Raw genomic sequence first — 24,073 nt, forward strand, 5'->3', positions numbered from 1 at the left:
CACCTCTCTAAGCCAATCCCCCAGGAAGCTGCCTTGACTTCAGAGAACAAAGGCAGAATCATTAATATCCTGATGAAAGGTCAGATATTCAGAGTCAGACATGGAAAGGGGTGGAGTTCCTCCTCCAGCTGTGTGTTACTTAGCAGAATTGAGAGGGGGAGATTGCCAGAGAAACAGGGGTGCAATGTCACCACAGAGGTTTGGGGAACAGGGTTTTCTGGGAAGGAGGAGCTCTGAAGTGCGCTGGCTGGAAAAGGCTGCACCGAGAAGCATGACTGGCTGATTTGGACCCAAGCTGCTGACAAGAGGAGCAATGAGAGATAGTCTTGGGATGTGATGTTCAGCACCTCCACCACTGAAGGCTTCAGCTGTAAACATGTATAAAATAAACCGTATTTCTTAAAGACACTAGTCTCTATTGTGCCTCATTCCAAAGGAACACAAACCCAGGAATCTCTTGCTACTGCTTGACAAGAGATTGGGGTGGCCTGTAACAATATAATTCCCGAATGTAATACATTTTCAGTGCCCAATGCACCCCAATTTTGCTGTGTGTGAAATAGTCTCAGTGGAGCAAGGGGTTTTACCTCCACAAAGAAGCCTTTCCATCTCTCTGATAGTTTGTCCTGCTTCCTGCAAAGGGAAGTGCACAGCTAACTTGCTCTGCTTCTAAACTCAAGGTTATGAATTTCTAGAAGGTTTAATAGTATGAACTAGTGTGACTTGCAGCAAAATCTTGAACTATGGTATGCTCCTATTGAATGTTCCAGCCATACCTTCTTTCGGGACACTCCCTTGCAAGCTCAAGGGGATGGGGCTGGTTGGGGAGGCTCAATGGGAATGGTATTGGAAGTGGGGCTCCCCTCCTCCCAAGCAGTTGCCTCATTCTGTCCAATAATAGGACCAGCCATGGATCTGGAGAAGTAGAGCTGGGAGGGAAACCTACACATAGAGACATATTGAGCAGCACTGTCCTGTTGCCAAGAGCTGATTTCCATTCCTACTACTTGCACCATCTCCACCATCATGCCCTAAGCAGGCCCTTCCCAACACTGCCTGCAAATTTAGGAGCACTTTTGCAGGGGGGAATCTTGCAAATGCAAACAGGAACCATCTCATGGGGCAGCCTTAGGTTTAGAGAATGCCCCTGCTGTGGATAGCAGTGCAGAGTGAATGTGTAGCCCCAATTTCTTGCCTCACACAATTTGACATAAAACAGCCGAATAGAGATGTTCCTTCTCCCTTGACTAGGTCCTCCATCTGCCCTTCTGCTCATCCATGACAGAGAAGCATCAATATGCTCCTCTGACCCTACTCTTCACTTCACAAAAAGTAACCAGTGGTTGGTTGACACTGTTAGACCACACAGCAATCTTAACAGCAAATGAGCATGGTACCTGCGGGAAGAAATGTATTTTGCAGGCTGACTGCTGGGTCAATCCAGTGTTTCTACAACAGAAGCACAGCTCGGAGGAAAATGTAGCAAGTGTGAGAAAAATTAACACATACCGCTTGTGCAGAAACAGCTTTGACTTCCTCCGCAGTGTCAAGAATGCTCTAAAATCTCCAGTCCACTTACCACTTTCTCAAGTGGCAACCATAATATAAGACCCGCTATCCCACCAGGGGCCAGCTGTATTAACCTGAAGTCTCACCTGAGAATGGGAACAGAAAGATGTGACTTAGTAATCATTGAGGAAACTGCTTGTTTAAAAACAAGTACCTTCAATTACTCAAAATTGCTGAAATAATCCTCCCCTGTAGAGCTCAAAGTGGTAGCAACATAACATTTGGTACAGAAGGGCTCTTGATCTGTGAAGAAGTAGGTGATGCCTGTGGTATTTTCTAGAAAGAAATAGATGGTGCAGAAAAATCGTGTCCTTAAAACCATCTTCCATATACCACTGTATCCCCAAGACAAAAAAGGGAGAAAGCAGAAATACCAGGACCCACACACTTCTAAACCATGAGGAGATAAAGGTGATAAATGTCTGGTTTATAATGTATACGGGCTACACCTGTAAGATGAACAGTAACTGGTTGCCCTACTTGGTTTCTGTTATACAACCTTTAGCCAGTTATCCACATTAGGACCACTCCCCAGAACAGAGGCCTCCTGCATGCTCAGGGCCAATATTTTCCTCAAGGAAATACTTTTGCCTTTGGGAACCACTAGATGGCAACAACATGAACATATCTTACACAAGTGGCCCCGTTTAAAGGGGCTCTGGTCACTCCCAGCACTGGGTGGGCTATGGGAGCAGAAAAAAGCTGTGGGGGAAGCAAACCCACACAATTCCCCCCCCCCCAATATCCTCAAAGTTCACAGAGCTGATGCAGAAAGAAACTGCAAGACATATGTGAAGGGGTATAAAATAAATTTAAAATGTGAGGGGTCGATTCAGCTGCAAAAGGCTGCCCACAGACATTGCCAACAGCACTGTGGACCAAGCCGAAGCCTCCATTGCACTGAAAAATAAAGGCCCGCAGCAGGGCAGAAAGAGCAAATGCTCCCTTTGCTGGCTTACTCAGACCTGAGCAGAGAGACAGGCTGGAGATTGTGTCTCCTCGGCTCAGATGGCCCCAGATATCATCTCAAGGTCAGTTATGCAAAAGTCTCTCCCACTAGCTGTCACCCAGGCATGGCAAAGTGTTCAGTTCTGCACGCTGAGTGACTGCTGGACAGAACAAGGATCAATAGTATACTAAAAGTGAGATAAAAATATTCTTCTTGGGAGAGGAAGGGGAAAACAATACAATTTATAGAACCACTGGCTTGAGGGCCTTTAAAAATAATGCCTGTTTGGAAAGCCAAGGCACTTGCTTACTTAGCTCTGTTATTGGAAGATGGTGGTCGGTGTGTCAAAAGCGAGATTCATATTTTTAATTTGGTAAATCAACAAGTAATGTTGTCTTACAGGGCAAGTGCTTGAGGGTATATGCTAGTACATTGTTCTCTGTGCATAGCATTAAAGCAAAGGAAAATAATGCATTTGAAGGATATTTAAATAATTAAGTTTGAAAAGGCACAGCTTTGTAATAAAAGTAGGACATATTTTCTGCCTAGGGAGTTTCCAAAGCACAGAATTCTCAAATAATCATCAGCGCTGAGAGCAATTTAGCTCAAAGGTGTGTGTAAATCAGAGCTTTTTAATATGAATGTTTAAAAATTCCACATATATTAAAAAGCTCTGCACTTTTTTGATCTACACACATCTTTGAACTCATTGCTCTCAGAACCAACAATTACAATTTGATGAGTCACCAGAGAGGCACAAGCAACACAACATTTAAGAGAGCGCAGAAACAGACATCCTGATAAGGTGCATGCTGGGATTGTTTGAACAGGGAAGAGCCTGGGGCTCCAAATGTAGGAAGATGGGGAACAGGTTACGGCAGCTCCCAGTTTCTCTCTAAGGTAGCTTCACGATTTGGCTTCTGTATTTTAATTCTAGTATTAAACTACTTTTGTGAAAGCAATGTCCACTTCTTCACGGACCATGAAATTTAGATGTTGTTATGAGACTTCCGGGTTAGCGCGATTGGCTAATGGCGGATTCCCTCCGAGCTCCGGAGGGAATCAGCTCCGCTGCAGACGGGTCTCATCGCGACGGCAACGCGGGGACCCTTAGAAACCGCAGGCGCGGAAGCCTGCGGACTTGGTGACTCGGTGGGCACCTCAAGCGCCCCCCGAGCCATGAAGAGCCTTTTTAAAGGCTACGGAGAGGGTACGGAGAGTGGCGTGGTGCTGTGAGTAGACCGCTACTGCAGTGGAGCGAAGCCGCGAGCCATGGCCGGAGAGCGCTGACTTTTTCCCCTGAAATTTGGACTTGAAATAACCCGTGAGTAGAATGGAATTTGGATTTTAAAATTTTTACCTTTAAATTCGGTACGACCGGGGGATGTGCTAAAGGGAAGTCCGCACCCCCTCTATTTACAAAAGATTTAAAGCAAGGATCGGAGAACTAAGGTGGAGAGATCTTTTTTTTTGGTACGAGTTAAAAGACATTAATTCCACGAATTTGACAGAAGAAGATTTGTGCTGGAGAGTAAGAGTTGAACTTTAGAAGCTTTTGTCTAAACCCCCCCCCGACCCGGGAGTGCCCCTGTGTGTGAGCTGGAGGAAAAGGAACAAGGAGTTTGACAGCTGTCAAAGGAGCTGTCAAATGGGCAGTTAAAGTTAAAAAATTTTATTGTTTAACATCTCTCTGGACTAAATTTGCTATATTTGAATTAAAGTGCTTGGGAACAAAGTAGTTACAAATAACAAAGTAACAGATTGTTGGGAAAGGACTATTAAGTAACTAAAATCCCCCTAGGGGAAACTTTGAAACATTACAATGGCTACAGATGGAAAATTACAGGCAGAGATAGAAAGAATGTTTCTTCTCGTGGGAATACTGCAAGAGCAAAGCATGGCTATGAACAAACAACTTATAACCTTGAACTCTAAAACAAGCAACCCTGCTGAATGCATAAAGGATCTGACTGAAACAAAATCTGCAGCTGAACCAGAGGAGACTTTTTTGGAACTGGAGGAGAGGGAAGAAGGAGATAAGAAACTACAGGAGAGTATCAATCTGAAGCCTACACTGCTAGAACATAAAGAAGATCTTGGGATTACCAATCTGCGAAAGATGCGAAAGTGGAAAGAGGAAGCCCATGGAACACTTGGAATACTGGAACTTAAAAGAAACAAGAAATATGATTGGGGCTTCCTCTTTGAGTATGGGAGATCAGTTGGCTTGTTGCAGCAGCTGTTACCAAGTATTTTGGATGGAAGAAAATTCGATGAGACTGTGCCAGAGCTCCTTCGAGAACTGAGGACCAACAGAGGGCTACCAACAAAACCGGCAGAGAGAGACTGACAGAGATTTGAGGGCCTCTGATGTGAGGAATCCAGGCTAAGAACTGTTTTGTGGACATTTATTTGGGAAGGGACAGAAACCGGGGTAGGGAGGGAGGGGAGAACAGAATTTTAAAACTTTTATGACTTTTGTGTTTGGCTATCATGATCTACATTCAATATAAAAAGGGGGAAATTCGTGGAAGGGAATTTGGGTCGACCTTAGAAAAGGACTTAATATTTATAAGAAAATTGGACAAGTAAAATAGTAATAAGAATTAGAATAAGAAAAAAGTAATAAGAATTAACTTTAAAAATAACAATAATATGTTAAAGAAGAGAGATAAGAACCTGCTGAGCTAATTATTGGATTTGGGATGTATGAAGGTGGGGTGGGGGGAAGTCAGGGAGTGGGGTTAAGAAAGTAAGGTTATGAAATTATACATGTTTTGTTTTTGTTTTCATTTGTGTGTGTTTTTAAAATGTGAAAACCCAATAAAAATTACTTTAAAAAAAAAAGAAATTTAGATGTTGTTATAAAGCATGGTTTTCAAACAAACTCCAGATTGCCACTAGATTTTGACGTGAGAAAGTAAACACTTTCCTCATCAGAGTGTATTAGAAGAAGAGAATTTGTCAAGATCCAGACATGGAAAAGATTCAAGGGTATTCACATGGTAGGTGATTGACTAGTTTGGGATTTGCCTCAAAAGAGCTACACAACTTCAGAGACAAAGTAAAGTAAAAGTACTTAAGTCATTAGTATCAGTTCTGCAAAGGCTATGAAAGTAATTCATGCTTCTTGAAAAAGAATATCAGCACAAATACCTGTACTTATAAAGGTCACTGAGCATGGAAGGCACTGAACCACATGGTCCGGGCAGCCCTTATGCAGATGGAAATGTGCCAGTTGTTCTTCAGTGGCCAAAGCATCCTCCCAGCACATGGTCAAATTGAAGCCGACACGTGCTCTGCTATACCTAAAGGATGGGTTCAGGCTAGATTGAAGTGGAGGGAGAAAAAGGTGGCACATGCTGGCAAACATCACCCTGTCCCTTCCCTTTTGCATTCCTGCCACTGCCTGAAGCAATGCAGAAGCAAATGCCCTTTTGTAATGGGTTTGGTCTCCACCTGAGGGGAAAGAGAGGAGGGGAACATCTTGCTAGGCAAAAGATGATTGGGAGGGGCAGAGCTAGTCAGGTACAGGGGCACTAGGAAAAGCAGATAGCCAGATAATGCAAACAGGAGGAACTGTTTTGAAAGTACTATAATCTTAACCATTGCCAACTCAGAAGGTAGTGCCTCTGGTGGGGTCATGCTCCTTCTGGGGTAGTTTGTCCACCTTTGGTCCCCTGTGGCTCTTAGAAACTATCAGCATGCAACAGCCACCACATCCTGGGAACGGCTCAGACAGTCCAGCTAAACCAGATGAGGGTATCAGATTGGTCTCAAACCCTCAGTGAGTTAGGGATTTCCCTGGCAGGCGAAGACAGGCTGTGGTGGATTGAGTGGATGAGACCAACAGGGGGTCCAATGGTGAAGAAGGCAGTTTCTGCAAGTGCTAAAGGCGGAAGTGAGGGGCAGATGGGGCTCATCAACCTGGGAAGGTAGCCCACCTAGGAGAAGGAACAGTCTGACCCTAAACCTCCACTGCCTTGCAGAACATCTTTGGGAAAAGAAAAGGGTAAGGAGTAAACCCTACATAAATCCAGAGTAGAGTCCCTAAGACAGTTGTATGGTGCCTTGTTTGCTTCTTTCCAGCAACTCCTACATCCAAGCTGGTGCCAAATGTATCACTCTGCTTTCCTTTGAACTTACATCAACAAGGCTGAGAGTCTTGTCATCTGGGCAGCCCAGAACCTCCATACACACTGCCCAGGCTTGTGCCCCGAGAAGATCAAATCGGTCCTGTTGGTGCAGCAGCTTGACTTCGCCCCTGAAGGAGCACCCCATTGTCTTTCAAAACAGACGGATGCCAACAACTCCCAGATAAACTGAGTTAGTAAGAGAGGTGTATTGTCTTGCATGGGTACAGTGTGTATAATCTCAAAGCAAGGCAGCGTGAACTGTTGAAATCTGCTGCTTGCATGTGTGTGCATGCAAACAGACAAAATTGTATAAAACTGTCAACCAGGCATAGATGATAAATTTTGCTGTTTGTCTGATAAGTTTTCCATGAGTCCTAGCAGGAGATAGCAGCAGCAGGAATAGCAGCCAGCAAGGTGTTATCTGTCCTGAATCTTCTAACATTCAGCTTCATTGAACATCCACGAGTTCTAGAGTTATGAGAGACAGAGAAAGTCCTGTCCTGTTCAGGTCTGATGCTGAATTCTACAGGGAAAGCAAGCCTGGAAGCTGGCTCACGGATAGCACTAAGCGAATGACTTGTTCCTCCCGGCTCCACCCACATGTAAGCCCTTGCGGTGTCAGAGGGTTTCAGGGGTCATGACACCAATTTCCTTTCGTTGTGTAGCACCACTCAGGGCCCTGTGTGATTCTTCAAGGCTGTGCAGCAATAGGGCTGGATAATTATTATCTTTCAGTTCCTCCCCTGTTCTTCTCAGCTGCTCCACGAATTCCAGCATGGAATTCACATGCTCCTGCATCTGCTGCCCCTTTGGAACCTCATCCCGTGCAGTTTGAGTAGCGGCAGTAGCTTAGTACCAAATTCAGAAGTGCAGGGTCCTTTCATGATAGTCACAGCTGTGTCCCTCTCACAGCCACACCATCTTCTAAGATTATGTAGTCAAAATGAGCTTTCAGTCTCTTTGCTTGGAATTCTGTTTAGCACAAACACAATGGGCAGCTGACCTGTATAAATGCCTTTGCCATGATTAAGCAGCAGCAGAGGGCAGTGGTGCTCCTATTTTATTTTCATGGGCCTTTACAATAGAACTCCCTGGTGGTTTGTACTTCAGTCACTGCAACTGCCTGTATGAAGGACAGTCTGTAGATCCACTTTACTAACAAAACTATTATGTTCAACTGAATGACATATATTCACAACACTGATAGTACTGTGGTAGGTATTACTCCTTTTGTTATGATAGGCTTATGACCCAACCTGCTACATACCCTAAGAACAGACACCGATTCCCCATATAGTAGCTATAGGAGGATAGTGGAGCAAGTGGCGGTTCACTTCAAAACACAAGAAAATCTCACCCAGTGCAAGATGGTAAGAATGCCAGAAACAACCTTTATTTGTTAACAGGGAGAGAACAGCTAGAAATCATCAGGCCATGAAAGCCACAGCAGGTGGGCTCACTTCTGCCACACAAAATATAGTCACTTTATTGTTACCCCCATTTTGCAGAAGGGACTCGAAAACGAAGAGATAATAGCTAGCCAAAGAAGACACCCACTTCCGTCTGTGACTCACGTGCAATTTGAACTCAGTCATTTTACATGACGATTTACAATCCAGCTATAATTAATTACTTGGATTAGAGGCTATTTAATCCCATCAAAGTCTATGAGGCGAAACTATTTTAAATCCGGGTTAAGGAATTGTGCATCGAATGCTCAAATACTTGTACAGAGTTTCAGTGAAGACTTATACAGCATAGTGCTTCTCTTTATTTTGATCCTGAGATCTGAGGAATACAAAGGCACTTTCCTTTGCTGCATTAATTGTTCATAATTTTATATAACCAGGCCCTCCCTCTGTCTCAAGCCCAATATGCTTCATCCACCCACCAGACCCATTTCCCACAATCCTCCTTTAGGGGTCCTGTTCCTGACTGACACCTTCACCTACCTACCCCACAACCCCACATCCCTCTCCCATTTCATGTTAGTTGAAGTTGAACCTGTGCATTCTCTATGCAGTATTATTTCTCTGCCCAACCCACCCCGACTCCTCTGCATGGTTTTCTGAGCACCTCTCGTGTTTACACTCATGGATGTCTTCAGCAGCAGGAGCTATATCATCCTTGGTGAGTGTCATACCACCTTCCCCTTGCATTCCTTTCCGTGGCAGGCTGGACATGGAAAAGTGTCTGGAATGATGTGAACCTCAGAACTTAACACAAAATCAATGGTCCCAGGTCCTGGGAAGGTGGCCTGGAAAAGAAATTGCAGTTCTGCTCAATAGCTCGCCTTGCAAATCTAATAGAACGGAGCCTACATTGGGAGTGCAAAGCACAGGGATAGCTAAAAAATAATTGTTGTGCCTTACAGCATATTGTAGTTTATGGAAGAATACTTCCTGCCTATTCAGCACAACAGCTTTCTATCACTGGATTTCAATTAGTACATGAAAGTAGAGCTTTCAGGCATAGTTGCTTTATTGTTTTTGGAAGGACACAGTGAGTGAGCTAGACTGAAAGGTAAGCTAATAAATTATTATTATTATTATTATTATTATTAATTCCCTGCCCATCTGGCTGGGTTTCCCCAGCCACTCTAAGTGTTTGGTAATTTGGGTAATACCAGTTTTTGCCTTGAGTCTTTTAGATTATTGGTTACAAAGCCAATATTCCCTCATTAAACAGAAGGAAGTAGTTCACATGATGCAATATCCCCCAAAATTGTTTTAACAGCTAGGGTTGTGCAACCACTTCATCCAAATCCCAAGATGAGGCGGTATCAAAGTAGGGTCCCTCCAAGGCTCAGCTCTGCCCCCAAAGCGATCTGAGCAGAAGATCCCCCTGCTCTGGAGACATTCAGTTACAAAGCAAAGGTGATCTAAGCCAAGTAACCTGTCTCCAAAATGACTGGAAAAATGTAAATGTCCTCAAATAAGGGAAACACGATGATGGAGTCAATGGGAGTAGTAGAACTGGTGTTTGCTCCCCGTAGCCTCAAACCCAGACGTAGAATATTATCCTACATCCCCACAATCCTAGTATCTTTGTCCCAGTGCCTTTCCCCCTCACTCTATGGCTAGTACTGTGAATGGCACAAGGAGTTTGCTGTGGTATTTTGATTCAGCTTGTCTCTTAACCCAACATTTCTACCTATTTGCTTTTTTCACCCTTCTCTATCTACACACACATAGAGCTTGTTGTCACTTTTAGTCTCCAGTTATAATAGCCACTAAGGCAGTTTTACTTCCTTCCTCTCCCAAATGTGGCTATGGTGTTTTGAACTTTATTTACACTTGTATCATCTCTCAATGAGTCATAGATCCTTCATAATCAAACTACTGTACGTGTTTGTTTTCTATTCTTTTCCATCCTTCCCAATCCAACATTATATATACATATATCTATGCACACAAGCATATACACATGCACTCAGAGTTTTCTCTCCTGGGGGTGGGGGAGTCAAATACTAGACTGGAGTGAATATTTACCTCAATAAAGAAAGCCTTCCATCCCGATTGTGGCTTTTCCTCTTCTGCCTTATAAACACCCGTTTTCTGCAATGGGATCAGACAGAAGCCACTGAGAAATGAACAGGTTACAGGCACTTGTAAACCCTGAGCTTATGAAATTCTAAAATGTTCACTAGTGTGAATCTGGAGAAGAGTGTTCCTGGTTTGAGTCTCCCAAGGACAGGGTAGAGTGGAACAGCTATGGTGACTGTGCTCAAAGTGGGGCAGGATGGGTTGGGGTTACATCCCACTTCTTTCCAGGTGATCATAAACCATTCCATACATCACAGATGGGGAACCTCAGGCCCAGGGGGCAAGGGCAGCCCTCCAGCCCTCTCTATCTGGCCCTTGGGGTAATCTCCAGGACACCCACACTTCCAAACCACAACCCTCACCAGCTGTGCTTTCCTCCCTCCTAGACTGTTTCCCCCTGGCTGGAATGTGTCCTTGGACTCTGATAATACTTCTTGCTTGCCTGGATGGAGGATAGAGAAAGAAGTGTGACTGTGAAGAAACTAGGCTACTGCACAATGGTAGAATTCACATTGATTGCTCTGTTCACTTTTGCCTTTGACACTGCTCATCACTGGCATGCAGCCTCCACAAGCTTGCCCAGAAGGAAATGCAGCCCTCATTCCGAAAGAGGTTCCCCACCCCGCTATAGACTCATGAGCTCCAATATATTAGTGAGTCCTACTTTCTAACATGGGTCATTTTAGAACTACAGCATAAAGATAATGCTCTTTAGCCCACACCTCCTGGGGCAACATTAGATGGGAATACACTCTGCTGCGCTTTGAAATGAAACCATCCTATGGATGTTTTTGGTAACTTATATAACAAAAGAATCCCATTTTATTTGGTTGTTTGACTCTTGGATTACTTATTCATTCAATGTATACCCCTTTCTTCTGAAGGAACCCAGCAGGTTCCAGAGTGGACCTTATTGTTACATATGAGCTTCTGCTCCTTTAAGGTGGAAGCAACAGCAATGGACTTTCCTGTGCAGCCCATCACAAATGGTAACCAGCCAGTACATGTCACACACACCAAACCACACCACACCACACACACACCACACCACTATCCTAACTGAGTACACTCACTATCTGTGTAATTTTTAAAAAAGAACTTTGCAAATAAATGGGCTAATTCAATGTGTCGGCAACAGAACCCTTCTTTGAAGGAAATAATTTATTTTTGAAGAACTGCTTGTGTGCGTAGGGGTGGGGGTTTGATTCACTCAGCTGTGTTACGAAGCTTAGAGAAACCCCCAATCCCAAATCCTCTTACCACTTTCTCAACCTTGCAGGGAAGCCAAGATATGGGTTGTGAAACACCTGAAGGACCAGGACCCACCAACAGCCTGAAGTCTCGTCTGAGAATGAGAAGGGAAGGAGGAGGCACAGTGAGTGCTGAGGAAGCTACTTTTTGGAGACAAGTACCACTGCCAAGGCAATAGTTCACTTATTGAAGCAAAAGGGATCGTTATGTTTAAGGAAATCAAAAATACTCTTTGTCGACTACTCAGATGACTCAGCCATTCTGATGGTTCTTCAAAACTATCAACCCGATTCGAAAAGTTCTAGAGCATATTGAGTAGTCCACCCACAGAGTTCCCTTATGAATCTTGTTTGTAGGTTTGAAAACATATAAAAGTATAAAAACTATAATGTTTTGTGGAGCTGTTCACAAAGAGCACTCAGAATGCTTTCTTTTCTTTTTTGCTAGAGAGAAAATACTGCACGCTTTAGGGAAGGGAACACCCCAATGGCTTCTCTGTAGAGATTTAAAAGCTATCTTCCATTGTCACACTTTCAAAAATAATGTGGAAACCAAAACACAGATATCCTTCAAGATTCACATGTCTACGAAGTTTGCAATGCAGCTCTCAAGCCAAGTAATGTGCACAGAAATGCTAAGGTGAAGTGCATATATAAATGCATAGGTTAGTGAAAATAAGAAAAAAGCACTAGGGGGAATTGTTTGCAAAAAAGATGTATATTTGACAAAACGACATACAGAAATGTGGAGATTAATAGAAAAGCACACAAAAATGCTGGCAATTTTTCATGAGGATTTTTTTAAAAAACAGTAATTTGCAAAACGCAGCAGAAATGTGGAGAACTGAATTTAAGAAAGAGACAACTAAGATTAACAGATTGTCCCATTCTTTGTATATTTATATCAGCTCTGTATGTTTGTATTAATAAATCATGCACAATAAATCCTACCTTTCAGAACTCAAAGTGTTAGAAAAGAAACATTTAACTGCTGAAGGCTCCATATCTGTGTAGAGCTCAATAATGCCTGTAGCTTTTGTCTAGAAAAAAGAGAGAATAGGACAGAAATATCAAGTGTTCATCAACCTATCATTCATTTCTTCTATCAGCTACATGAAAGTTTTCTATAGGAAGCTGCCTTATACCAAGTCAGACTGTTGGGTCTATCTAGCTCAGTATTGTCTACACTGATTGGCAACAGCTGTCTAGGATGATTACAAGCAGGTTTCTCTCCCAGGCCTATGTGGAAACATCAGGGATCAAACCAAAGACCTTCAGCATGCAAAGCAAATACTACTGTGCAATGGTTCTTCCTACGTAGATCCCAAAGATCTCATTTCAACAGCAGCAACCCAATTAGCTGGCTAGTATAGAAACATGTGTCAGAAAACAGTCTGTGTGAAATCAACCTACAGCTTTCACTGAAACCTTTCAACTTCATTGAAATGAAGAGCCTTTCTTTGTGCTTTGCCTCTAGGGGCATATTCATATACATATACTAAATATTTAGATATTTACTGTATCTGAATGTAACATTAAAAGGCCAGAAGGAAATGTCATAATATTCTAATATGTACCAGTAAAGCTCAAAACCAACCAAGTGCCCTCAGAAAATGGCCAAATGTCATAATGTTCCTGTCATTTATTGGAACATTGGCCAAGGCTTCCTGCTTCCAATAATACCGATAATTTCCTAGTAAGCTTGAGCTTAACAGAGTGTCCTTGATAAAGTATGATTTTCATCAATTAAAAGGCTATGTGTACTCATGGCTTGAACTAAATAATAAAACAAGTCTCATGACTGAATTAGTTATGTTGCAACATGAGTTTTCCTCACCTCGGTTCTCTTCCAGGAAATTTGGGGCATTTTCAGATTCAAAATGGTGCTAAGAAAAAAGCTTATAACCGACATTGCAATTGATATTTTAATCGATGGGTCCCGTGTCATCAAGTGATCATTGTTTGGGGTGGCTCTGCAGGGCAACAGAGAGGTTTTTGAAATACGGTAATAGCTCCCTTGCAATAGACAAAGCAATTACATATTTCCTCTGATCAAAGAAATTTGACTCTTTCTGGGTTTTTCTTCTTTGGAATATACACATATAGAAAATTATACGGGCGGGGGGGGGCAGTATTCTAATTCAAACCCTCTGTGAATTTTGCAGCAGGGATCTGTAGCCAAGTTCTAGGCTCTACTGACAAATTAAAAACAGAAAATCACCAGATTTTACCCACCAAAAAGTTCTTAAAGAACTCAAATGTGAAATTGCTGTTCTTCTAACAAAAATATTTAACTGGTTCCGAAGACCTGTCTCCATGTCTGAGGAATGCAAATGGGCCCAAGTAACACCAACTTTTAAAATGCAATCAAGAGGGGATCTAGGAAGTAACAGGCCAGTTAATAGGTGAAATTAGGTGAAAACCCTTATTAAAAATAGAATTAGCATATAAAAGAGCAAGACTTGTTGAAGTAAAACTAGCATGGCTTTTGCAAGGGTAAGTCTAATAATAATAATAATAATAATAATAATAATAATAATAATATTTAGTAGTAGTAGTAGTAGCAGCAGCAGTAGTATTTATACCCCGCCCATCTGGCTGGGTTTCCCCAACCACTCTGGGCGGCTATTCTTTCAGAGTTCTTTGAGAGATTCAAAAAAGTGAATACCAGGAATTACTGAGGGTAAAGACAATTGTAAACGTTTTTAAGGCAGTATAGATTAATTTGAACCACACAGCAAAAGCTGCCTTTGCACAGAACCCATTGGTTGGTGTCCTTTATGTCATCAAGTTTCAACTCATCAGAGGGCAGAACTGCTTTGCAGGCCTCTTCTTTTTTAAATCCTTTTTAATTAGTAAGATGGCAAGCAAATTGACAGAGGGATATGGAAACACAGCGAATAATAATAATAAGTGGCAGACACTCATCAGAAACATTGCAGTGTCGATTGGAGTGATGGCTGAACTAGCATTTTGTTCACTGCTTGCATGTTTATCATTCTAATTACAAAGGTGGGTTAATAACACCATCCACTGACTGCCTAACAACCTGGGTCACTTCTGCCCTTCCTCCAAAAAAGAGAGTTTGCTTATCTCCTCTCCTGTGTTCCAGCAGTTCTCCTGAACCCCCCAGCCAACTGGAAGAGGGTGCAGAAATGGGGGGGGGGGGAACCTTGTTGTGCCAGTGGAAGTCCTTGTGTGGGCTTCCATTGGTAGTGTTGTTAGTTGAATCCTGTCCTATGCTCGGGAGTGCGTGGGGTGTGCCTGGTAAAGTCTCAAAAGCCACAGGAGCTACTAAAGTTTCCAGTTATCGGGGGTGAAGCTTTGGTGTCCTGCACAGCTCCTTGCCACTGTCCTTGATTAGACTATGCAGAATTATTGCACAACAGTAACACATTACAGAATTAAGCGAAAAAAGGTTTTATCATTTAAATGCACGTAACCGATGCAAATTAGAATCCAGATTTTCTTGGCTCGGAATGAGTTAGCTTGTTGTAGTTTTGCGGAACATGGGCTGCTGTTTGATAGTAAAAGGAAAAATGAGAGCTTCAGCATGAACTCACCGGAAATATTTTGCTCCTGATAGCTCATTGAAGAAATGGTGGGAATCATCGAGAGGGAAGAATTCATCTCCTGCCGCTATGATTAGATACTTGGGCTTGTTTATGTATCGTTCGTTATATGCTGGGGATGGAAAAATTAACTGTTTTAGAAATGACCAACATATGGTTCTCAGGTTGCTACTACAGTGGTACCTTGGGTTAAGTACTTAATTTGTTCCAGAGGTCCGTTCTTAACCTGAAACTGTTCTTAACCTGAAGCACCACTTTAGCTAATGGGGCCTCCAGCTGCTGCCGCACCGCCGGAGCACAATTTCTGTTCTCATCCTGAAGCAAAGTTCTTAACCCGAGGTACTATTTCTGGGTTCGTGGAGTCTGTAACCTGAAGCGTATGTAACCCGAGGTACCACTGTACCTTGTTTTGTTATAAATCATCATAAAAAGGATAGCAAGACTGCACAGAAGCAATAGAGAATAAGTAGAATGGAGTAAGGACCACAAATCCCTAAAAAGCAGCATACACTCAGGGGGCAGAATGTAAGGATGTGGGCACAGGTGCTGAAATTACAGCAGTTCTCATATTTGTTTGATTTCCAGAATCAGTCAAGCAAAAGCTGAAGCCTGCAGATTATATAAAATTAATGACATGCCACAACAGAAACTTATTTTATTTAACAAAATTTGTATACCACTTAATTAAGTGGCTGTTGTAGCTTAACAAAGCCGGTAATTGGCTTATAGAGGAAGAAATGTGGAGAGGCAGAGGAAGAGGGAGTGGAGAAATGAGAAAGGAAGAAGAAAAGGAGTTGGAAGTTTGGAGTTGGGGAAGACAGCAAGGGAGTGAACACTTACTCAAGGCAGGCTGTTGAAGGACAGCATGCAAAAGTGTCTAATCAGTGACCAGCTTGATTGCTTACTTGCTCTACCCACCCTGTCCCACCCCAGACAAAATAATAGATCTACACCAAAGTGGAAAAGACTTCATTTGATCGAGCCATTCCCTATTCCTCTGCATAACACCATGCTCTTCCATGCTTTTTACGTGCATTGTAGCGCCACCAAAATTGCCCTTTCCTTCTATTTCTACAAAGCCACTTCCGACCTCGGGAGGAGGTGGTGGTGTTGCGGGCTTCATGCCCTCAACACGTGCGTGGAGGCTGGCTTGCAGCCCCGCACGATCTGGGGAATCCTCAGGCCGCGTCATCCCCTGGCCAGCCAATCAGTTGGCTCAGGGGGTGTGGCTTGCCTCATTTAAGGCAAGCGTGGCCCCGGGATCCCCCTCTTTGGCCCACTCCGTTGCTTTGGTTTCCCACCCGCCCACCCTTCAGGTTCTCCTTCTGACCTTGCTATGAACCTCAGTCGGTCGCCGTTAAGGGGCCTGGTAGGAATTTTTTTCACTTGGCAAATTGGCACAGGCCATTTGGTTTTTTGCCTACCTCGTAGCAAATCGTCACAACTCCTTGGTTTTGGCGGTTAGGCATTGGTAGGGGTATTGTTATGTAGATGTGTTGGCGGGGGGGAGCGCCATCACCTCCCCCAAATATTGAAGGGTAGTCCGATAAAGGATTCCGGGGGGCGTGTCCTAAGCCTGTGGAGGTCAGGGCCTAAAGAGCGCCCCTGAGCGGTGACCCCGGGGGAGTCCCTAGTTGATGTGGATCAGCAGGGCTCCCCCCGCTGGTGTTAACCCTTCCCGGTCTTCAAGCAAACAGGCTGAAGCCGGATAGTCGATAGGACCAATGCCTAAGCCAATACTGCTCTTTACCTGTAACCAATAAAGTTGTGGCCAATTTTAGCCCATCAACCTAAGCTTTGGTGTCCCATGTCTTTATTCCTACTGGTGGGAGGCGGGATCTCGCCACACAACTATCCTTTCTTTTGCTACCATATCATTTATCATAGAAATCTGAGAACATAAGAAGTGCTCACCAAGTGGATCAACATGCGAAGTTAGTATCTTGAACCGTGGAGTGTCCAACTTCTGAGTAATTTTCAGTTCATGTATGTGCCGCCATGCAAATGTCCAGCCACAGTATGCTCGGTATTGATGATGCCAGCTCTGAAGCAAAGCAGCCAGAAGTGAGTTCTCTGTGCACATTAAGACTTTCCATACAGCAAGTGCCAAAGCTTAAGTACTTGAAATCCTGTAGAATGGAGAGTTACTACACACACGTAGCGCATTGCCCTTTGTGCAGTCTTGTTGTTCTCTACTCTACTTTACTGTGAAGAAATTGGATTCTCACCTTAATGATATTCAAAAGATCAAATACAAGTGGAGCAAAGGACACAACTCTTTCATCCACGGCTGCCGCAAGCCAGGCAGTCCAGCCACGCTGCCAAAAAGAGACAAAAGAATGAGGTTGCAAAGGTGCACTGGGAACGAGAAGAAAACAAGGAGGATAATGCAACTGATGAGTTACATACATGGAAAGCAAAGCAGCACAGACCTTCATACCTACCTTGGAACCACCTGTCAACATGAACTTGGCAATGTTCATCTTTCCAGCAGATTCTTTCTGTAAGAACGCTGTTATGGTGTCCATGGCCCGCACAGTGGCCTGAAGATAAGACAAAAGGATTACAGCCTCTGGAATGCAAAGGACATACAGTGGTGCCCCGCAAGACGAATGCCTCGCAAGACAAAAAACCCGCTAGACGAAAGGGTTTTCCGTTTTTCGAGGCGCTTCGCAAGACGAATTTCCCTATGGGCTTGCTTCGCAAGACGAAAACGTCTTGCGAGTCTTGCGAGTTTTTTCCCTTTCCCCCCTTTTTCTAAGCCGCTAATAGCCGCTAAGAGCCGCTAAGCCGCTAATAGCGCTAATCCGCTAAGCCGCTAATAGGGATGCTTCGCAAGACGAAAAAACCGCTAGACGAAGAGACTCGCGGAATGGATTATTTTCATCTTGCGAGGCACCACTGTACTTGCAAAGAGTCTGAGGATACTTTATTGTTAGAATGGCATAGTCACAGTGCCATCACAAGAAGGTTTGTCTTCAGAGCTTTAACAAGGGCGCCCTATATTCTGCAAAGGCAATACTGAGGTTATACACAGTGTGCTGACGTAAGGATCAGCACTCTTCACCTCACTGATATTTTTTACAAATCCTTCTCCTAGAAACAAAATGAATTAATTTCACCCTCTGATATATTCTGTGTTTAGTTCTTTGCAACACTGTGCTCATTCATCAGGTCTCAAGCAGAATGTGCACATCATCCCTCAACGAAGAGGGAATTGTGCAGAATTTGTGATCATCATACATAATTTCCAGCAAGGCCAGGAAAATGTTCATATATCGAGTGAATTTTGTATATCACTGGCAATTATACATAATCCCTAATAGGCTTTGCAGAATGTTCATATCTTCAGCTAAATTTTGAACATTATCTGGCCATTATGCATAATCCCATACAGGCCATTGAAAATGTATGTATCTTGACCTCATTTTGCACATTTTCTGTACAACCTGCACTTCCCAAGCTGCTTCTGGGCCAGTGCCTAATCTTACATGGTTGACAGTATATCTTCCCATGGCTCAGCCAAGCAGTAGGAAAAATGGGGGGGGGGGGGGCTTAGAATAAAGATCAACTTTATTCTGGAGTCCGGCACCCTTTTTCACCACTCTCAGCTGTTCCCCAGTCAGCTGAGCAGCACAAGGGGGACTCTCCTCACTCCTACCCTCTCTCCCAACCCCCGCCCGCAATTCCTCTAAAGAATGATCCCATGCTGCTATTAAGCTTTTTCTTAAAGCTTAAGAAACCTTTAAAATAACTCTTCTGGCATTACTGCATTGATGGGAACAAGCAGAACATGTTCCTGAATGTTGGCAGTGTCCAGAAAGAAGGAAGAAGCCAGAGTTACCTTGACCATTGGGAACTGAATCAGCACATCTGGCTGTGCCATCTTGTCAATTATGAACTTCCGCCATGAACAAAAAACAGCATAATCTTCAATGCCAATCTTGCATTCTTGCATAGGGATTTTCTAGAAGCAAAACAGATCAAAGTTTTTGGTTGAGGCCTCCCATCTGGTCCCCTAGAACAGCATGATAGGCCTGTCCTAGTTCTCATACCAGGTGGAATGAGAACTGCCATGATCTATTACTCTAGCATAGCAATGTGTTCGTTCAGTTCTGTTACAGGTTGAGTGATTCTGCTTGACAGAATGAGGATCAATATATCAAAAGTGAAATACAAATGTTTTCTTTGGAAAACAATACCAGTGAGGGATAAGGGAAAAATTCAAACCAGCTTGCGTTTTAGCATGAGTGTCCCTCATTTGTGTTGTCTGAAGCAGTATGTGAAATGAAACACACCTGTCCATGCAGATTTCACGATGCAGCAAGCCAGCAAAATAATGCACACACAAATGTGCATGTGCTATTCTCTTTGTTTATTTTTGCATTTTTGTTTATTTTTGCATATCCTTCAATGCATGTAGCAAGGCAATTTACAAACACGTAGCTGCTTTAAAAACCCATACAAAATAAGAACAGCCTGGTGATAAATTTGAGAACAATTCAACATAAACCATCTATGGCAGAGACTATTTCATCCAGCTGGAAAAGTGTATCTAAACAAAAATGTCTTCCATTGTTTGTGGAAGGTTCAAAGAGCAGGTGTGTGCTGTATCCCAGCAGGAATTCTGTTCCACAGAGCAGGGACAGCTCACTACAGTATCTGCACTTTCTACAAACTATTGGAGACATTTTTGTTCCAACAGCTTTTCCCCGTTGGATGAATCAGTCTTTAGCTATGGGTGTCTATTTTGGACTGGTGTGTGCATATGTTTAAAATATATCCCCTGCTTATTGTGTTGTTTTTGTTTTCTACCTGGTTTATTGTAAATCGCCTAGAGGTATGTGTGTGGAAGGAAACTAATAATAAGTAAATGATGTATTAGGAAAAAATAACATCTAAAATGCGTAATATTAGGGGAAGTGCTTGCAAAAATGTGTACATTAGGGGAAATTACACACACAAAATGTGCTTATTAGGAGAAATTTTCCTAAAATAGTGATGAAACTTCACAAGCCCCTAAAAGAATTCCATAGGCGGGTGCGAAATTGTGGAGAACTGAACTTTAGATTTGATTGAGTGGGTGGATGGATGAGAAACAGAGAGAAATCAAAACTGTCAGATGTGAACATCCCTACACCCAATCAATTCATTCTGTGGACACACATAAGAGTATGAAAGAGTGTGGGAAGAGCACTTACGTGGTAGGTAATTGGCTGGTTTGGGATCTGCCTCAAAATAGCTGTGCAACTTCAGAGACAAAGCGAAGTATTAGTCATTAGTATCTGTTGTGCAATGGCTGTGAAAGTGCTTCATGCTTTTTTGAAAATAACATCAACACAAGCAAATACGCTCTATGATTGACAGGCAATGATGCCAAAGGAACCAGAGCCAACAGCTCTGGGTGGCTTTGGGGCCAGTCATAAAATTTGCTAAAATCAAGACACACTATTACAGCAGTTCAGAGAAGAGCAAACTGAAATTAATTTCCTGTTCTTTTGCTGCCATTTTAATTAACAGTAAATCATGGTCATAGTTTCTTAAATGATTTGAATGCCCTATCTGAGTATGTGTGACAAAGAGTTCAAGAAACATCTTGGTCATAATTTGTACATATGTACTGGGGAGCTGAGAGGCAGATAACCCAAGAAATAAGCATAAATAAACTTTCTTGAATACAGTGAATTGGATTAGATTACCATTAAACATCTGCTTCAGAGTTCTCTATTCTAGTAGGGCTACTAATTTCTTTAACAGTGTTAACAAAGCAGAGTTGATGTCATAATCATTTCTCAGTGATTCTTCCGGCTACTTACAACCCAGCAGATTTTGCTGTCATAATGGCTTCATCAACCCTTAAGTCCATGGGTTGAGGGACATCATCATTTCTTCCATTCCCAATCATCAGCAAACACAAGCTCGTCATTTTGGGGTTTCGGGGGACAACAATGGTCAGTTCATGCCACCAAACTGTTGCATCCACTTCAGATTCTGAATGGATACACAGAAACATAACTGATATTTATCTAATAGTAGAGAAATCACACACACACACACACACACACACACACACACACACAGGGTTAGGACATATGAAGCGAAAGGAAGGTCACCAGCCCCCCCCCCCCAATTTGGGCAGGGATGTTGTTAGACTCCAAATCCCATCAACCCCATGAATCGTAGCTCAAAAAATGGAGCATGGAAGGAAGGGAAATGGAAAGGGATGTTGAGCCACTCCTGCAGATAACAGTAAGAACAATGTACTGATTCACACGGGAATCTGCACCAAAAGAACCATGCACTAAGTAAAAAAAGAGTCATCATAAAAGCAGTCAGGAAAATCCCCCGATAAAGGGTCAGTATGACTGGAGGTTGGGGCATGTATCTTGTTCATCATGCTCAAGCAAGATGCAGCAATACGTGAAAACATTTCACGTTGGATTGGGCTCTGAAGTGAACAATTCCTTGTGGGCAGATTTTGGAAGTGTCTGGGATATGGAGAAATTTGGTAGGAGAATGCTGCTGGCCCAAGAAAGTCAAATGACCCAACACAAACCTTTGCATTAATTAAAGCTTAGCTCCCAATTGCCCTGCAGTTGATCTGTAGATGGTGGATCATTTCTTCTTCATTACATTCTCAGACAGGACAACTTCACCCTTTTATCAGACCTTGACCTTACAAAGTTTTCTAATTCCAACCTTAATAATTTGTGCGAATTAACCACTTTAAAGAGATTCTACTTCCTGCTTGGACCTATGTCTTGAGCTCTGCCTCAGAACTATGTTTTCCCCAAAGGCTGGGGAAGTGGCCATGCTCCCTTTTCTAGCCAGCCACAGGGAGACTAGGCCTGTAGCTCCTCCTCCTCACGTGTCCTTACTTCCCACAGAGCAGATCACACTCATCTAGAAGCCTCCACATCACGTTAGGCTTCCTTCCCGCTCTTTCTCATCCTCCTCAAATGAAAAGGGCAAGCGAAAAACTGCCATTCTCTGCTCTCACCATCCAGCCACTTCAGGGAGGTCATGTTGAGGGTATAGATGGTGACATCTGGCCTGTCCTCCTTGTTCTTGAGGGTGTAGCTGTAGTGAGGGTCCTGCTGCTTGACATAGTCATCCAGGGCCTTCTGCTTCACCATCCATCCTGAGGGCAGGCAAGTGGTCAATAGGAGAAGGGAGACAGCAGCATACATAGTCCAGTCACTTGACTGTGTCCCGCTGGCACTTGTCCCAGTTGCTTCACACCACACTAACCAACAGGTAGGTTGGCAGCACACACCAGAGCTTTTCTACAGAGCAGTTCCCTCTATAAATGTTACTATAGGCTTTCCCTGTAGTTATAAAGGTCACTGAGCATGGAAGGCCCCACATGGAAGGAATCACATGCTCAGGGCAGCTCTTATGCAGATGGAAATGTGCCAGTTGTTCTTCAGTGACGTCCAGTCACAAGGCTCCCTCCCAGCCACATCATCAAATTGAAGCCACTGGGTGCTCTGCTATACCTGAAGGATGGGTTCAGGCCTGGACTGGCACATGTTGGCAAGCAGCACCCTGCCTCTTCCCTTTTTCATTCCTGCCACTGCCTGAAGCAATGCAGAAGCAAATGCCCTTTTGTAATGGGCTTCCTTGCAGGCTTACTCTCAGGTATTTAGAGTTAGTAAGAGAGGTACATTGTTTTGCATGGGTACAGTGTGTATAATCTCAATGCAAGGCATTTTGAACTATCGAAATCTGCTGTTTGTATATGTGTTTGTGTACGGGGGGCATAGGTGGTAAATTTACTGCTTGTCCTTGAGCCCAAACTATTTAGGGACAGTGAGTTGTATTCCAGTCCTGGTGTTCACTCTATCTAGAGCTCATTCAAATGTGAATTTAGAAACAAAAACCCTCAAGCAACTTGTTCACAATGATTCAAACTGTTCTCTGACTTAGAAAGTGTTTATTTTATTTTCATTATTTAAATTTTTTCTTTCGTGTTACGGAAGGGGGGGGGCATGTCTTCTTCACCTTCTTCGCTACAATATATTTGCTCAATTTCCCTTTCCTCCAGGCAATGTCAGGTGCCAGACTATGCATATTTGGGACCATTGTTTTCTCATCCCCAGGAAGTGTTTATCTGTGCATATCTCCAGCTCTGCATATTCCCCCCTCCCTCCTCCATATCTCCAGCTCTGCATATTCCCCCCTCCCTCCTCCATATGTTAATCTGTGTAACCCAACCTCCCTTTAATATATTCATGATGTAATCTGTGTAACCAAACCTCTCTTTAATGTATTCATGACCTGTTTTGCACTGTATTCTGGGACATGGAGGGAGTTTCAAAAACTCATGTCACCCCTTTCTCACTGTTCAATCTTGCCTTGAACCTGTTGCGCAATAAACTTGGATCTTCTGCTGTTTGCTCCTGTCTCCGGCTGAGCTCATTTCCTCCGCAGGGACCCACGGACTTAGTCCGATGAGCTGGGTGACAGAGCAACCTAGCACCCAGATTTTAGCCGTAACAGTTGGCGCCCCAACGTGGGGCATGAGGTTCTCCCGCGTTGCTGACCGGGGGCCCAGAAATCTTCAGCCGGCACCAGGCCATTTTGCCTGGGAAGATCCTTTGGACCCCCGGCCATCTTCCGGGCGGTAATCGAAAGCCCCAGGAGTTCAGCCGGGGAGCAAAGAGGGATCCAGCCGGCTTATTCATCAATCCCGGGATCATCATAGAAGACACGTGAGTATAAGGAAAAGGAAAAATCCAGTGCACTGGTGGGAAAGGGGTGGAAATCTCCTGGCAACTGAATTCTCTGCCCTCCTCTCTATCGCTCCTTCTCGCCTGTCTCTTGGTCCAATTGGTGAGAGAGACCATGGACTGCTGCTCGACCCAAAGGGGGTACTGAGCTCTATCTCTTTCTCCTCTCAAACCCTCCAGCCAGCTGCACCAATTGGGGGTCCGAAAATAAGACGGAGAGACCCGGCTTGAAAAGATAGCCGACTCCCCGCAACGGACTCTCTCAGTTGAAGCAAGGGTCTGGAATTCTTCTTCCGAACTTCCCGAGCGCCCTTACGGAG

General features: G+C 43.5%; 2 protein-coding genes across 2 annotated transcripts in view; both read right to left on the bottom strand.

Moving 5' to 3' along the window:
- LOC307210012 (autocrine proliferation repressor protein A-like) overlaps nucleotides 1-24,073 on the bottom strand; it is a 229,564-nt gene that overhangs the window by 125,068 nt on the left and 80,423 nt on the right. The window lies entirely within an intron of this gene.
- On the bottom strand, nucleotides 8,085-22,251 carry LOC307210010 (autocrine proliferation repressor protein A-like). Its single transcript, XM_079965527.1, has 13 exons — nucleotides 22,022-22,251; nucleotides 20,838-21,012; nucleotides 20,223-20,271; nucleotides 18,866-18,988; nucleotides 17,466-17,564; nucleotides 17,250-17,339; nucleotides 16,936-17,065; nucleotides 15,013-15,133; nucleotides 13,287-13,422; nucleotides 12,401-12,489; nucleotides 11,460-11,544; nucleotides 10,146-10,211; nucleotides 8,085-8,911 (listed from the first exon to the last, which is right to left on the bottom strand). The coding sequence occupies exons 1-13, from the start codon at nucleotides 22,209-22,211 to the stop codon at nucleotides 8,792-8,794; spliced, it is 1,473 nt and encodes a 490-aa protein (XP_079821653.1). The 5' UTR covers nucleotides 22,212-22,251; the 3' UTR covers nucleotides 8,085-8,791.

This window comes from Podarcis cretensis (assembly GCF_951804945.1).
Source record: "Podarcis cretensis genome assembly, chromosome: 2".
NCBI lineage: Eukaryota > Metazoa > Chordata > Lepidosauria > Squamata > Lacertidae > Podarcis > Podarcis cretensis.